We start from the raw sequence: 12,816 nt of genomic DNA on the forward strand, positions 1-12,816 counted from the left end.
AAAGAAAAGAACCACAAAAATTACATGAGCATGAGCTTCCCATGTCCATTACATATGGTAGCACATCCTATATGAGATTTTTGTATTCTTTTTAGAAAATAAAATGGCTCTAGTTATTGAAAGACCTTTTTTAGAAGACTACTTTTAAGGGACACCTGGGTGGCTCAGTCCGTTGAGCGTCTGACTCTTGGTTTTGGCTTAGGTCATGATCTCAGGGTCGTGTGATTTAGGTTGTTTACAGTGTCCCTCCCAAATCTTTATTTGAAAAAAATTTAGACCTTAAGAAAAGTTGTAAGAATAATACAGTTAACACCCCTGTCCAGCACCTAGGTCCACCAGTTACTTTCCCATATTTGCTTTTTATCTTTCCCCTGCCCACCATTCTTCTTCCTGTCTCCTTTCCTTCCCCTTTCTCTACACATGCTTTTTGGGCTGAACCATTTGAGAGTAAGCTGTAGATGTCATGACAACCCCTAGATACATACATATGTATATCCTAAGCATAAGAGTATTCTGCTGATAACTGTTAATCACCATGATACACTTATCACACTTGGGGAGTTTCTCATTGATATCATAATAAAACTGCATATTCAAATTTCCCCTCATGGCTGTTGCCTCCAGTATTGGACAGGTCAGGTCTAGAACATACTCAAAAGGTACCGTGGCCAAGGAGGCTGCTGAGTTAGATGCAGCAGAGCCCCTGCCTCAGTAAGATACCATAGATAGAGGGTGGGAGTGACAGGTAGGGCTGGCTGGCTGAAAACCACACAATGACCTAGAAGTCTGCAAACAGTAGGGTCACCCTGCACCCTGACCATCAGAACAGTAGTAGGCAGGTAGTTATCCATAGGTAAAGTAAAGGGCAAAAGGGGGCTCTTCTCTAATGACGCTGAACTACTCAAGGAGAATTAGGGGTCCTGGTGTGGTGTTAGGACCCCACCAAAAAGCCCTATGTAACCAGATATTTGGGGTCCTCACTTAGTTGGTCTTTGAAGGCTGCTTCACTCTGAAGCATTACTGAACAAGTATAGATCACCAGACGTCTGAGGGAAGCCCACAGTGAGAAAGAGAAACAAAAATAAATGGCCCCCCAAAAATGACCCCAGAAGAAACAAGTTCAGGCAATAAAAGAGTGCTTTAAAATGTAACTTGAGAAATAAATCATCTCCACCTCCTCATGAACATCTTAGGGCAGGTCGCACTTTGTAAAGATGGCCACAAGGATGCTTTTCTACCATGTGTCCTTGCCAGCCCTCCCTCAAGAGGAGGGGGAGTCTGTCCCCTTCCCCTGGAATCTGGACAGGTTTTGTGACTAGCTATGTGACTTCCGATCCTGAGTCATAAAAGGCCATGCAGCTTTGCCTTGTTTACTGAACCCATGCAAGAATCCAGCTAACCCAAGGCCGCCATGCTGTGAGGAAGCCTATGGAGAGGCCACCAGTTAGTGCTCTGGTAGGCAATCCTAGTTGGCAAGTAATCGGCCCAAGGTTCAGACTTGTAAATGAGGAGCCTTCAGAAGCTTCCAGCTCCCCACTGTCTATTCACTGCCCCCCCCACCCTAGCCTTTGAGTTTTCCAGGTGAGGTCCCAGACAAGCTATCCCTCCTGCGTCCTGTCTAAATTTTTAACCCACAGCGTCGGTTATGATAATAAAATAGACATTGGACTGAAAGAAGTAGTGCGATGTTTGGATGTTGTTGGGGCATTGAATTTGATAGGGAATGAGGTGTGTGTGAAATCCGCAGTCTTTGACTCTTTGGTTCTGAAGTTTCTGGCTCACCATTAGTAATAATAACCAAAACACAGTCTGGCCTAGAGTGGAGACAGCCTCAAGTTTGGTAGACCCAAGCTACCTCTATTGATCTCTGTTTATATTCAGGAATAAATTTTTCTAAATAAAGGAAAACTGAAACTTCTCAAACAGCGAAGTAGTATTTCTAGACATAGAGTAAACATTTAAAAAATATGCAAAGCTTTTCTTTTGAAGGACAGTTCAATTAATCATTGCTTAGCCAAAATTTAATTACTTATGATTCTAAAATTCAGTGTTTTCAAAAGATTGAAATCTTATGAAAGATGTAACTGGAGAAAAATCAGAGCTGTCCCTAAAGTATTTTCTCAGTTATATTTTACCCATTTTAGCATGGTTAATGGTAAAAATACATTGCAGACTCAAACATTTAATTGGCAGTATTTAGAAAAAAAAAACAGCATAACTAGATTGAGCTGATCGTTCTGTTGGTTTTTGATGCCTTGCTGTAATTTTTTCTTTCCTTGCTCTCCTTTTTCACTCCCTGATTCCCTTATTACCTCTTCCAAACCATCCCCAGCAAGTGTTGAAACTGAAAGATGTGGACAAGGAGAGCCCTCAAGTAATCTAGACAGGAGACTCTCCATTTTGGGGGGCATGTGCTCAACCCTCTGCTTTAATTGTAAGATACATTATCAGGTCACTTTATTAACTGGAGAAATATTCTGCTTCCTGTAAATTAATCAGAAAGAGGATTAAAGATTTACCAGACATACAGGCCTCTCTGGAAACCAGGTATAAAGAGTAAGTCTGGGGCGCCTGGGTGGCTCAGATGGTTGAGTGTCTGCCTTCAGCTCAGGTCATGATCCCAGGGTCCTGGGATCGAGTCCCGCATCGGGCTCCCTGCTCCTTGGGAGCCTGCTTCTCCCTCTGCTTCTCTCTCTCTCTATATATATCTCTCTCATGAATAAATAAATAAAATCTTTAAAAAAAAAAAAAAAAAGAGTAAGTCTGAACTCTTGCTCTCAGAAGGCTGGTCAAACGCTCATTTCTAACCGTAACTGTCACCGAGACGGCTCCCTGCACTTGCTTGAAAGTCCCCCCCCCCAGATAAATAAATACATCTTTAAACAAAAAAGAAAAACAGAGAACAGAAGAGAATTGAAGGGTCATCAAATGAGCATGAAAACCTGAAGAAATACAAATGAATGCAGTTAAACCAATGACTTCTTTGCATTCACCAAATCAGAGAATGTTCCCTGCCCCTCACCCACTCTTTCATCATCCTCTGAACTGATGCTAGGAAAAAATTTAATTGGTAAAATTGAATAAGGTGAAGCATACAGAGAAATGCAGAATAAAAATAGAAAATCAAAATTAAGGAATGTAGAGAAGGCAAGTGGGGAAAAAATGAAGCTGAATAACTGGAAAGAATCACTGGAAAATACTCAGTATGCCAGAAGACTTATAAAACCTGAAGCCTCATAGAGGACATTCAATTAAAACCAAATTAAATTAAGTTAAAACCAAAAAACTTTTTTAAGTTGAGTAAAAAACAAACAAACAAACAAAAAACCAAAAAAAGATTGTTGGAACTCTTTGATTTAAACTGAGTATCCAGCATTAGTACATAGGACAAAATACTTTCAACTTCCATGAAAACCACAGAAAGGTTAAAAAAATGTTGGACCTTTCATATTTATTTTTAGGTTCACTAATTAACTAAAAAAGGCTTACCCCCTTGTTTAAACTGATGTGTAATTAAGGTATCTGAGTACAAAGAATTCATCTCTAAAGCTAAGGAAGAATGTAGGAGGCAAAACCTGAGATTTTTCAGATATTCTTTTTTTAAAAAGTATTAAAAGTATTCTCTATCTTCCCAGTAAATCATTGAGAAACTACCATAGGTCAAGTCCTCTCATTGCTGCCATGGGGGATACAGAGACAAAACACGGTTCTTTCTCTGCTCGTTCATAACAAGCTGATAATCCAAGAGGGCTAGAATGAATGCCTCCTGGTATTTGGTTATCTTAGACCATACCTAGTCGTTGAATTTTCTAGTTAGCTCAGAGGTGACCAAAGGCCTTTTATTTTAAAATAAATAAAAGTGGATGGTAGGGACACAACATACTTTAATCCCTTTTAATCCCTTTTTAATTATGTAGAATCATCAAATGAGCAGAGGCAACCGCACTGGACCAGAATGTAGCAGAGCTCTCGGGGCTTAGCAAGTATCAGGTTATTTGCTCTGGCACCCCATGGCCTCAGGCTGTTCTGCTTTATCATGCTTTGCAATCATTAGTGCTGGCTCTTTAATGAGCCCCCTCTTCTAAATTTTAAGAGGTTGTGGTGTTATATATTAAGCACTTTTTAACTCTTACTACACCTCTATGAAGTAGGTAGTGTTCCTGTAGCCGACTATACCGAGGCTTAGAAGTGTAATGACACTTGCCACGTCCATAAAGCTCGGGAGGCTCAAGTCAGCGTTCAAACCCAAGTCTAACTCTGGCACATGATCTTGGCCTAATATATTGTTCTGGAGGTCTCCTGTCTTTTATCTGAATTCTGAAGTTCAAAAAGCTCTAAAACTTGGGACGCCTGGGTGGCTCAGTTGGTTAAGTGTCTGCCTTCAGCTCAGGTCATGATCCCAGGGTCCTGGGATCGAGTCCTGCATCGGGCTCCTTGCTCAGCGGGAGCCTGCTTCCCTCTCTGCCTGCCGCTCCCCCTGCTTGTGCGCGTGCGCGCTCGCTCGCGCGCTCTCTCTCTAACAAAATCTTTTAAAAAAAAAAAGCTCTAAAACTTGTAGTTGTTTTTTCATACCTTTGGTGGCAAAACATGACCTGAACTTACTTCAGGCCATGGTCTTTTTTCTGCTCCATTTAAATGATTTCACCGCAGCTGTATCGTGTCTATATCATAGACAGTGGATGTACATACTCCTTTTACCTTCCGAAAGTCGGAAAACCTTGACATTCTGAAACAGTCTAGCCCTGTGCGTTTCCAGCACAAATGTGGCCTGACGGCCCCTTGCACCTGCCAGCCAGCTCCCACTTCTCCCCGTCTCTCCCCCCCCCCCCCCCCCGCCCCCCGCCCTAGGCTTCCAGTTTGCGGCTCCTAATATGCTGTGGACGTGGCAGTTGAAACACGTAAACTTTAATGTCCAAAAAACAGATAATTTTTTCAAATCCTGAGTTCATACTGCTACTCACAGTTCCAGTTCAACCCCCGTGGGCCCCTTCCTCTCCTCCTGCATTCCCTCACTTGCTTCTCCTACAGGGAGAACGGAGACATTTCTTCTATGCTTGAAAAAAAAGGTGTCCTTTCTATTTAACCAGGATGCAAAGTGTTTGTCCTGGCATGTGAAAAGTTAGATGTACATTTTACCTTAGATAATAACAGGTCCTTCATTTTGTGGTACGATTCACCGTGATTTAAGTATCAGCACTTTTAGTGCACTTAAAATGATTCGTCTATAAGAATCCTACAGAGCGTTTTAGGAATGATACATATTATCTGAAGCAAAACAGCCAGAGTCCTTTTAAATGTTAATCATCTGGAGCCAAATAAATGTGTATAGAGTAGATGATGGAAGGTCATTGCTGGGATATCACACCCCTTTTTCCTCACTCGGGAAAAGTGGAAGACAGAATCATTGATGAGTTAAAGACGCACCGAAGGCCTTCAGTATATTCACCTAGAATGAGGGAAGTAAGGGATGGATTGTGTAAGACTAATCTTTTATTCTAACTTTTTTAACATGGAGAAGGGGGTTCAGGGGTCAGTGGGGGGAAAGAGTGGTTCTGCAGATGACTTTCATGAGTGGGTTCTTTTATTTCTAGTCTTATTCAGTGGGGAGAGGAAAGGAATAAACCAGAACTTGGCTGCAAGTGTTAGCAAATCAGATTTATTTCTGGATCTCTGGTTTGCGGCCTGTATCATATTTTGGAAGAATGAGGAGAGTTTGGAGGAGAAAAGTGTTCCCCGAGCCTTACTTGTTTGTCTCTGGGCCTGGCCCCAAGGTTGCCCATCTCCAAACAGCCTCCCGGCAGTATGGAGCATCAGGAAGGCCTATGGAGTGTGAGGGAGTTGGGATGGACCCGTAAGTATCACAGAGGACAGAACACTAATGTTTATTGATCACCTGCTTTGTGTCAGGCTCCATACCTGTTACCACATTTAGTCTTTACAAAAACTGAAACTTCATCCCCATTCTACAGGTTAGGGCAGCTGCAATTTAGAGCAATTAAGAAGCTTACCAAAGGTTTCTTACCCCCGAAATGGAGGAGTTGGGGCTGAAGCACATTTCTGTCCCCAAAGCTCATGTCCTTTCTCTCATGTCCCCCGTCCCCCAGCCATCATCAGGTTTACAGCAGGACTTGGGGGCCATGCTACTCTGGTCAAAGCAGCTGGGGAAGAGGCTCGGGTTTCCTCATTCAGGTGGCTGTGTCCCTTTTCTCTCACTGTGTCCTAGTTATATAAATTTTATGCACAACCAGCTCAGGGCAACCAACAGAAGACTCTGTGACCTCTGTCTTTATGGTCAACACCGGGTCTTACCTCTTGGACATATCAGAGTAGATCGCTCTGCTTCTGAGCGCACCTGTGAGCTGCTTTCTCTGGCACATCCTGAGCCCCGTGTCTTAATCAGAGCAGGTCTGTGGCTGCTTCCCAGGGTGACAAAGCTCTGATTCCTGGAGAAACACATTTGAAGAAAACCTTAGGAAGAAGCAGTCGACACACAGGTGGTGAATATTTGTGGAATGAATGGGTCTGTTGCCTTCTGGAAACCCTGTGAACAGGAGTGGATTTACATGTTTTCCTACTTTTGTACTTGGCAGTTTTCCCACAGTGTTTATTTGAAAACAAATTCAGATTATATCCCAGGTCATTTTTATATCACTAACGGTAACACTAGAAATGTATTTGTGTTAAAAAAAAAAAACTGCTTTCAAGGTTGCCTCTTGGAATAAATGTTCTTTTTCTATTCTAATTAAATTATTTTCTTAAACTTGCAATTTCAGAGGATAAAAATTTCACTAGAGACTGCAGGATTGTTTAATTTTCTCCTCCTAACCAGTAACCATGCTATCATGAGAGCACTTTATTATTCCATCTGTTAGATTATAAAATCATGGAACACTTATTGTCTCTTAACAGGGAGAGATAATGCATGTGAGAAAACTTCATATATGTTTCTACGAAAGGAGCTTCCTGTAAGACTGGCCAACACAATGAGAGAAGTTAATCTTCTGCCGGATAACTTGCTTAACCGCCCTTCGGTGGGGTTGGTTCAGAGTTGGTAAGTAAATAATGTGGTTTAAGATCGGTCTTCCCATAATGCTCTGAACACCTGGCATGGATCCCATTTTCCCTAAAAGTACGTGTATGGCATGTGTGGGAATGAGTCATTCGGGATAGCTGCAATTTTCCAAGCAGTTAAAAGTTTTTTGTTTTTTTTTTTAACCTGACAATTTCACACTGTCTTAATGAAAAGACTTCTAAACTGTACAAGATAGCTTTCTTAACTTTTCAAATTTTATTTTTCTGGTTATAAATGTAATTGTTCACTGAAACAAAGATTAGAAAGTACAGAAAAATTTAAAGGAGCCCACACGGACTGGTCTGCAATCCGTTGGATAAGGGGATGTTGCCACTTTTTGATCAAGTCTCAGTCTTGCTTCTTTTGTTTTCCTGTTAAAGGAGTTTCTTGGTGGCAGTATTTCTGTTAGAGAAAATTAAGTCATTTAAAGGGGAACCTCAGATTGTAAAAATGCCAGTATGTAATGTGCTTCATTTGCCGTATGAAAAATAAAAAAAAAAATCTCAACAGAGAATGACATAAAGTTCGATGACGTACAGCTCGGATGCAGCAAACATGTGTTATTTAATTGAGGAAGTTGAATTTGTGACTCAACTACCCACTAGGTAAGCAGGGTGAGGTCGGTGAGTGGTAGGATGTAAGAGCAGGTGGTGTATTTTCAAAAAGGGATTTGCATATATTCGAGAAACACTTCGCTCTCCTCCTCCGTTGCTTCCTACCCCAGATGCAGAGTTTGTTCCAGCAGGAGCAGCAAGTGCTTGTTTGCCTGAAATTTCTTTATTGCTTCAAGAGCATCATCCGAAATTTTCCCGCAGAAAGTGTACAGTCACTATTGGGGTCATTGTGGTGGGGATTGGAGGTTGACTAGCTGGCCTTCAAGTTCCCTGGGCCTGGTGGCAGTGACTGACAGTCACGCTGTCTATCGCTTATGTAGAAGTTACTTCGGGGGCTTCAAAGTGATTCAGCTGGCGAAGTATAGACTTAAATGCTGGGGTCAGCTCTTTTTTTTTGTCTCACATTTCTCTTCTGTAGCCATCCCAAACACATGCATGTCACTTCTTCCTTTTTTTAAAAAAAAATCAATTTTGAAATAATTTCCTATATAACAGAAAGATGTGCAAGACTAGTAGCAAGAATTGCCATATACCTTCACCCAGATTCACTAATTGTTAACATCCGGTGCCATTTGTCCTGCTGTTCTCATTCATACTCGCGCTCTCTCTCTCTGGATGTGTGTGTGTGTGTGTACACTTAGGGTATATCAAGCGTGGTACACACATAACATATATGATACACATTATTTTTTTTCCTAAACCATTTGGATTAATGGCAGACATGCCCCTCTACCCCTAACGACTTTGGTATGTATCTCCTTAGAACAACTCTTAGAAAACCACAGTATGATTATCAGATTTGGGAATTTAACATGGATTTAGTAATATTTTCTAATGTGGGAGAACTTGTTCTCATTTCATTAATTGCCCTAATAGTGCTCTTTTTTAAAAAAGATTTTATTTATTTATTTGAGAGAGAGTGAGAGAGAGCACGAGGGGGGTAGTGGCAGGGAGAGGGAGAGGCAGACTCCCCGCTGAGCAGGGAGCCCAATGTGGGGCTGGACCCCAGGACCCTGGGATCATGACCTGAGCCAAAGGCAGACGCTTAACCGCCTGAGCCACCCAGGTGCCCCAGTAGTGCTCTTCCCCCCCCCCCCCAGCAATCCCTGCCTCCCCAATGCAGGAATCCAGTTTAGGATCACACGTTGTGCTTAGCTGTCATTTCCTTTTCCTCTTAAAAGTGACTCTTACTCATAATAGGCCATGAAGCCCACCTCAGCTAGAGTGTGTTCTCCTTGTTCTCTTGACTTTCAGGCTGGGAAGCTCAGCAGCATCTTTGGCTCCTCTCCACTCATGACTCTGCTCTTTAAGTGAACTGCTTATCTCCCTAGAATCCTGCTGGCGTGTGACAGGATAGAGGGCCTTGTTGCCTCTGGCTGACTTTGCCCTCTGCGGGAGGTTTGACCTGATGATTTCAACAGTGCCTAATCCATAGACTGATTTGCCCAGAAGCTTTTAAAAAGGATATCCAGAGATGAACATACTTTAGTATCACGCATCGTTACAAAGTTCAAGTGAGGCTGATTAATAAAACATTATTCCTGTTCATGTATTTATATGCTTTGCAGTCATTTTTTGTTACTGGAGTACCCTCATCCTCCCTCCAAAGCTGGATAGGAGGATTAGTGGTAATTAATTGTTAGAAATAATTATATCAAGGGATAATTCTTTTGGGGCATGTTCAGATCCAAAGCAGAGATGACACACCTCTGAGTAATTGGCATCTCTGAATCCCCTCCAGATCCAGCAGGTTCTGTCCGGATATAGCTGCCTCAGTAATGTGCCTCTCTGGATCCCATTTTTCTGTGTTCTCCAGATATTTATTTTGCACACATTATTTCCTGTACTGGCCCTGATTGAGATATGTAGCTATTTTTAATCCAGAAGCTGTTTCTGAGGACCTAAGAGGCATTCCTTCTCCTCCTCTGCAGTGTTGATGAGATTAGTTTAACTCTGAGAAGGAACGTTTATTTCTAGTTTCGAAGTTCTCAGCATGCACTTTAGTGTCACACCTGTGTTCCTGACAATTCATATGCACATCTTGGCTAATCAAACTGTAGATTTGGTGTACCAGTTAGAATATGTTCGTGAGTAGCAGAAAATCCAACTAAACCATACATTGGCTCGTGTAGCTATAGGATGAGCTTTTGGTGTTGGTTGATTTAGAGAATTCATGAGATTATCAAGGCCTTGCTTTCCATGGTGTCGGCTTTATTTTCAGGCTGGATTTCCTCCTGGTGGCAGAACAGCTGCAACCTTTCCAGGGTTTACATCTACATAGCCCACTGTACAAAAAGCAGAGCAAGTTAATTTCTCTCCCAAAGACCCCCACCACGCCTTCCCTTTTATTTTACTGGCCTGAATTGGGGTGGTGTGCCCATTCCTGAGCCAGTCCCTTTGTTCAGGGGAGTGCAATGCAATGACAGGCTTAGGCCTAGACTACTGGACTAGTTAGTAATCAGTGACGAGAAAAATACTATCACCCAAAGAAAAATCAGGCCACCCAGGAGCTTTGCATGGCATCGGCTTCCCCTGCAGCACTTGGGCTGCAATTGGTGGTGGTGGGGAATGGGGTAGATACCTGAGTGAAGATTTAGGGTACTCTCAGGAAGAGGGAAAGGAGGAATGGATGTTGGGTAGGCAATTAACAGAGTAACTCATCTTTTTTTAGGTATATGCAGAGCTTTCTTGAACTTTTAGAATACGAGAATAAGAGCCCTGAAGATCCACAGGTCTTGGATAAGTAAGTATGGTACCAAACTTACCTGACAGTAAAAACATCCAGGTTAAAAAATGTTTTGGTAAATGGAACTCATGTCATTAAGAACCAAGAAGTGTAATTTGGATGAAAGCATTAAGTTTGTTAATGGGTAACAACTCAATATCACATTTTTAAATAATTTACGTTAATTTAACATAGCACAAAAGGAATAATGACCCTTTAAATTATGTTTCATGATCTAGATCTTAATAAATTTTCACTCCTGGTGAACTGGTGCCGGCCACTCACTATAAATATTGCAGTAAATGTACCACCTAGTGGTAGTTTTAAGAATGCAGTGGCCTCTGGATAGACCTGAATTTATCTACTCAGTCCTTTATAAATTTTTTTTTTTCAATTTTTAAAAAAAATTTTCAGTGCAGCATAATAGTTGAGCTCAGGAAACCTGTAATGCTTTTATTTTGGAGCAGCATAAAAGAGTGTGCTTTTAATATAACGACCTGAATTCTCTGCTCCTGTTCCGCACAAAGGCTGCTAACTTCTCAAGCTTATGGAAAATGTTTCTGTTTTTTCATCTTCATTTAACTGAAAAAACACTCACCCTAGCTCCGAGTGTTGTCTTTTTTTTTTTTTTTTTACCCCAAGAGAAATTAAGTATCCCCTTCACATTACTTTCCTCCTGTTTCACGTACACACGAGGGACTGCACATGGAAGGCCTGTTGTGCTGAAGAATTTTTTTCTATGGAGAATCCTGGTCCACAGAGTTGTGACACCAAACACCTTACATATAGGCATTCCAGAAAAAGAACTAAGAAACACTGTTAGAAAAGCACTCCATAGCTCGAGGCATTCAACCCAACCCTTCCAGTTCACAGATAAGGAAACTGAGGTCAGAGAAGAGCAATGACTTGTCCAAAGTTGTAACATGAGTTGGTAGCAGAGCTGGATCTGTAAATCCTTGTTGCAGTTCCATCATGCATTGTTGTGCACAACTTACCAACTGCGAGAACCGCCTGTGTGCGCCCTGAGTAGCGAGCTCCAGTTTAGTTGTAAATTAAAATACAAGGGGGAAGAATCCCCACCTGTTGTATACTTTGCTAGGTGTTTTGCAAATGGATTTGTGATTTGTGAAAGGGAGGCGTTGAATTAGAGCCCCAGATGCAATGTTCTTGCTAGAGGCCATTGCTCTCGTTTAACGTACTGAAATTAAAGGAATCGAATCCAGAAGCTTTGTTTGCTCACAAGTCATTAGCTAGTAACAGTTTGTTTTGCTGACATCCTAGAAATTAGGACTGACTTCTCTAGCTTCAAATTTTAGGGTATAGATTTGTGGAAGTAAATAATATTAAATTGCTGCCGTATGTTTCCCAGAATCCTGTCTCAGTTTCTGGAACAGGTTATTGGTCAGATGCAATTTATGGACATGAGCCCACTTTGGAAACTGCCAAGTGCTGGATCCAGTGCGTGTGAGATCATAATGATAATCGCTCTCCCTCAGTGAGTTTTGGTGACTTGCCCAGGTTCACACAGCTAGTCGGGATAGCTGGGGTTTCAGAAGCCCGCTGCCCCTGGCAAAGGAAGGAAAGGAAGGTGAGCTAGTCGCTTTACTCCTAGTGGTAGCCTTTTCCAGTCCGGGAGAAGCTGTACAGGAGTCCCAGGCACGGAGATCATTTAAGTGAGGTGAAAGCAGCTTAGAGAACAGGCTTGTCTCTCTTAGAAGACCCCAGAAGACCGGGGAAAGCATTCTGAGAATCGAGCCCTTGAGGCAAGTCTCCTCCCTTCTGCTAAGTTGAGGTGCTTCTCTCCTGTAATGAAATCTTTCACTTGAGTGATATTGAATTTATAAATACATTAGAAAGAACATTATGTAGAGGACAGATTGTCCATTATCAAATTTCTTGTGAATAATTATGACCTTCCAGTTTCAGAGTTGATTTATTCATCTCTGCTGTCTTTGTGTGTGTGTATTTGTTACAGGAGTATTTCATCACTGAGAAACGTTAAGACTATTCAGATAAGTGAAAAGAAAGTCACTCCAAATTTCCATTACCAGGGGACAACCACCGTTAACATTTTCCTTCCATTCCATACTTTTTCCTAGGCATCCATATTTTTATATGTGCACAATATGTTTTACAAAAATAACTGTGGACATTATAGATCTCTATACCATTACTAATGGTTTCAAAATGGTCCGTCTATAGGTAAGTCATGTGATTTGACCTCCTGTCATTGAGTTGTAGAATGGTTTGTATTTTTCTTGCTACTCTAAACAGGGCTCTTAAGAATCCTGTCGTTTTCCTAGGATCAATTCCTGGGAGTGGAATGAATCTCTTTGGTCTTTGATGTATGTTGCTCGATTGCCCCTAGAAATGTATCAGTTATGCTTTCACACTCTAGAGGACAC

The 12,816-nt window shown here is 41.7% G+C and overlaps 1 protein-coding gene across 1 annotated transcript in view; it reads left to right on the top strand.

The window, feature by feature from the left end:
• The window catches only part of PDK3 (pyruvate dehydrogenase kinase 3), a 72,882-nt gene that overhangs the window by 15,087 nt on the left and 44,979 nt on the right, over positions 1-12,816 (top strand). The window contains exons 2-3 of the mRNA XM_032389526.1: positions 6,910-7,051; positions 10,358-10,429. Of these exons, the coding sequence (XP_032245417.1) occupies positions 6,910-7,051; positions 10,358-10,429 (214 nt within the window). The remainder of the gene's footprint in view (positions 1-6,909; positions 7,052-10,357; positions 10,430-12,816) is intronic.

This window comes from Phoca vitulina, unplaced genomic scaffold (assembly GCF_004348235.1).
Source record: "Phoca vitulina isolate PV1807 unplaced genomic scaffold, GSC_HSeal_1.0 scaffold55, whole genome shotgun sequence".
In the NCBI taxonomy this organism is placed as follows: Eukaryota; Metazoa; Chordata; class Mammalia; order Carnivora; family Phocidae; genus Phoca; species Phoca vitulina.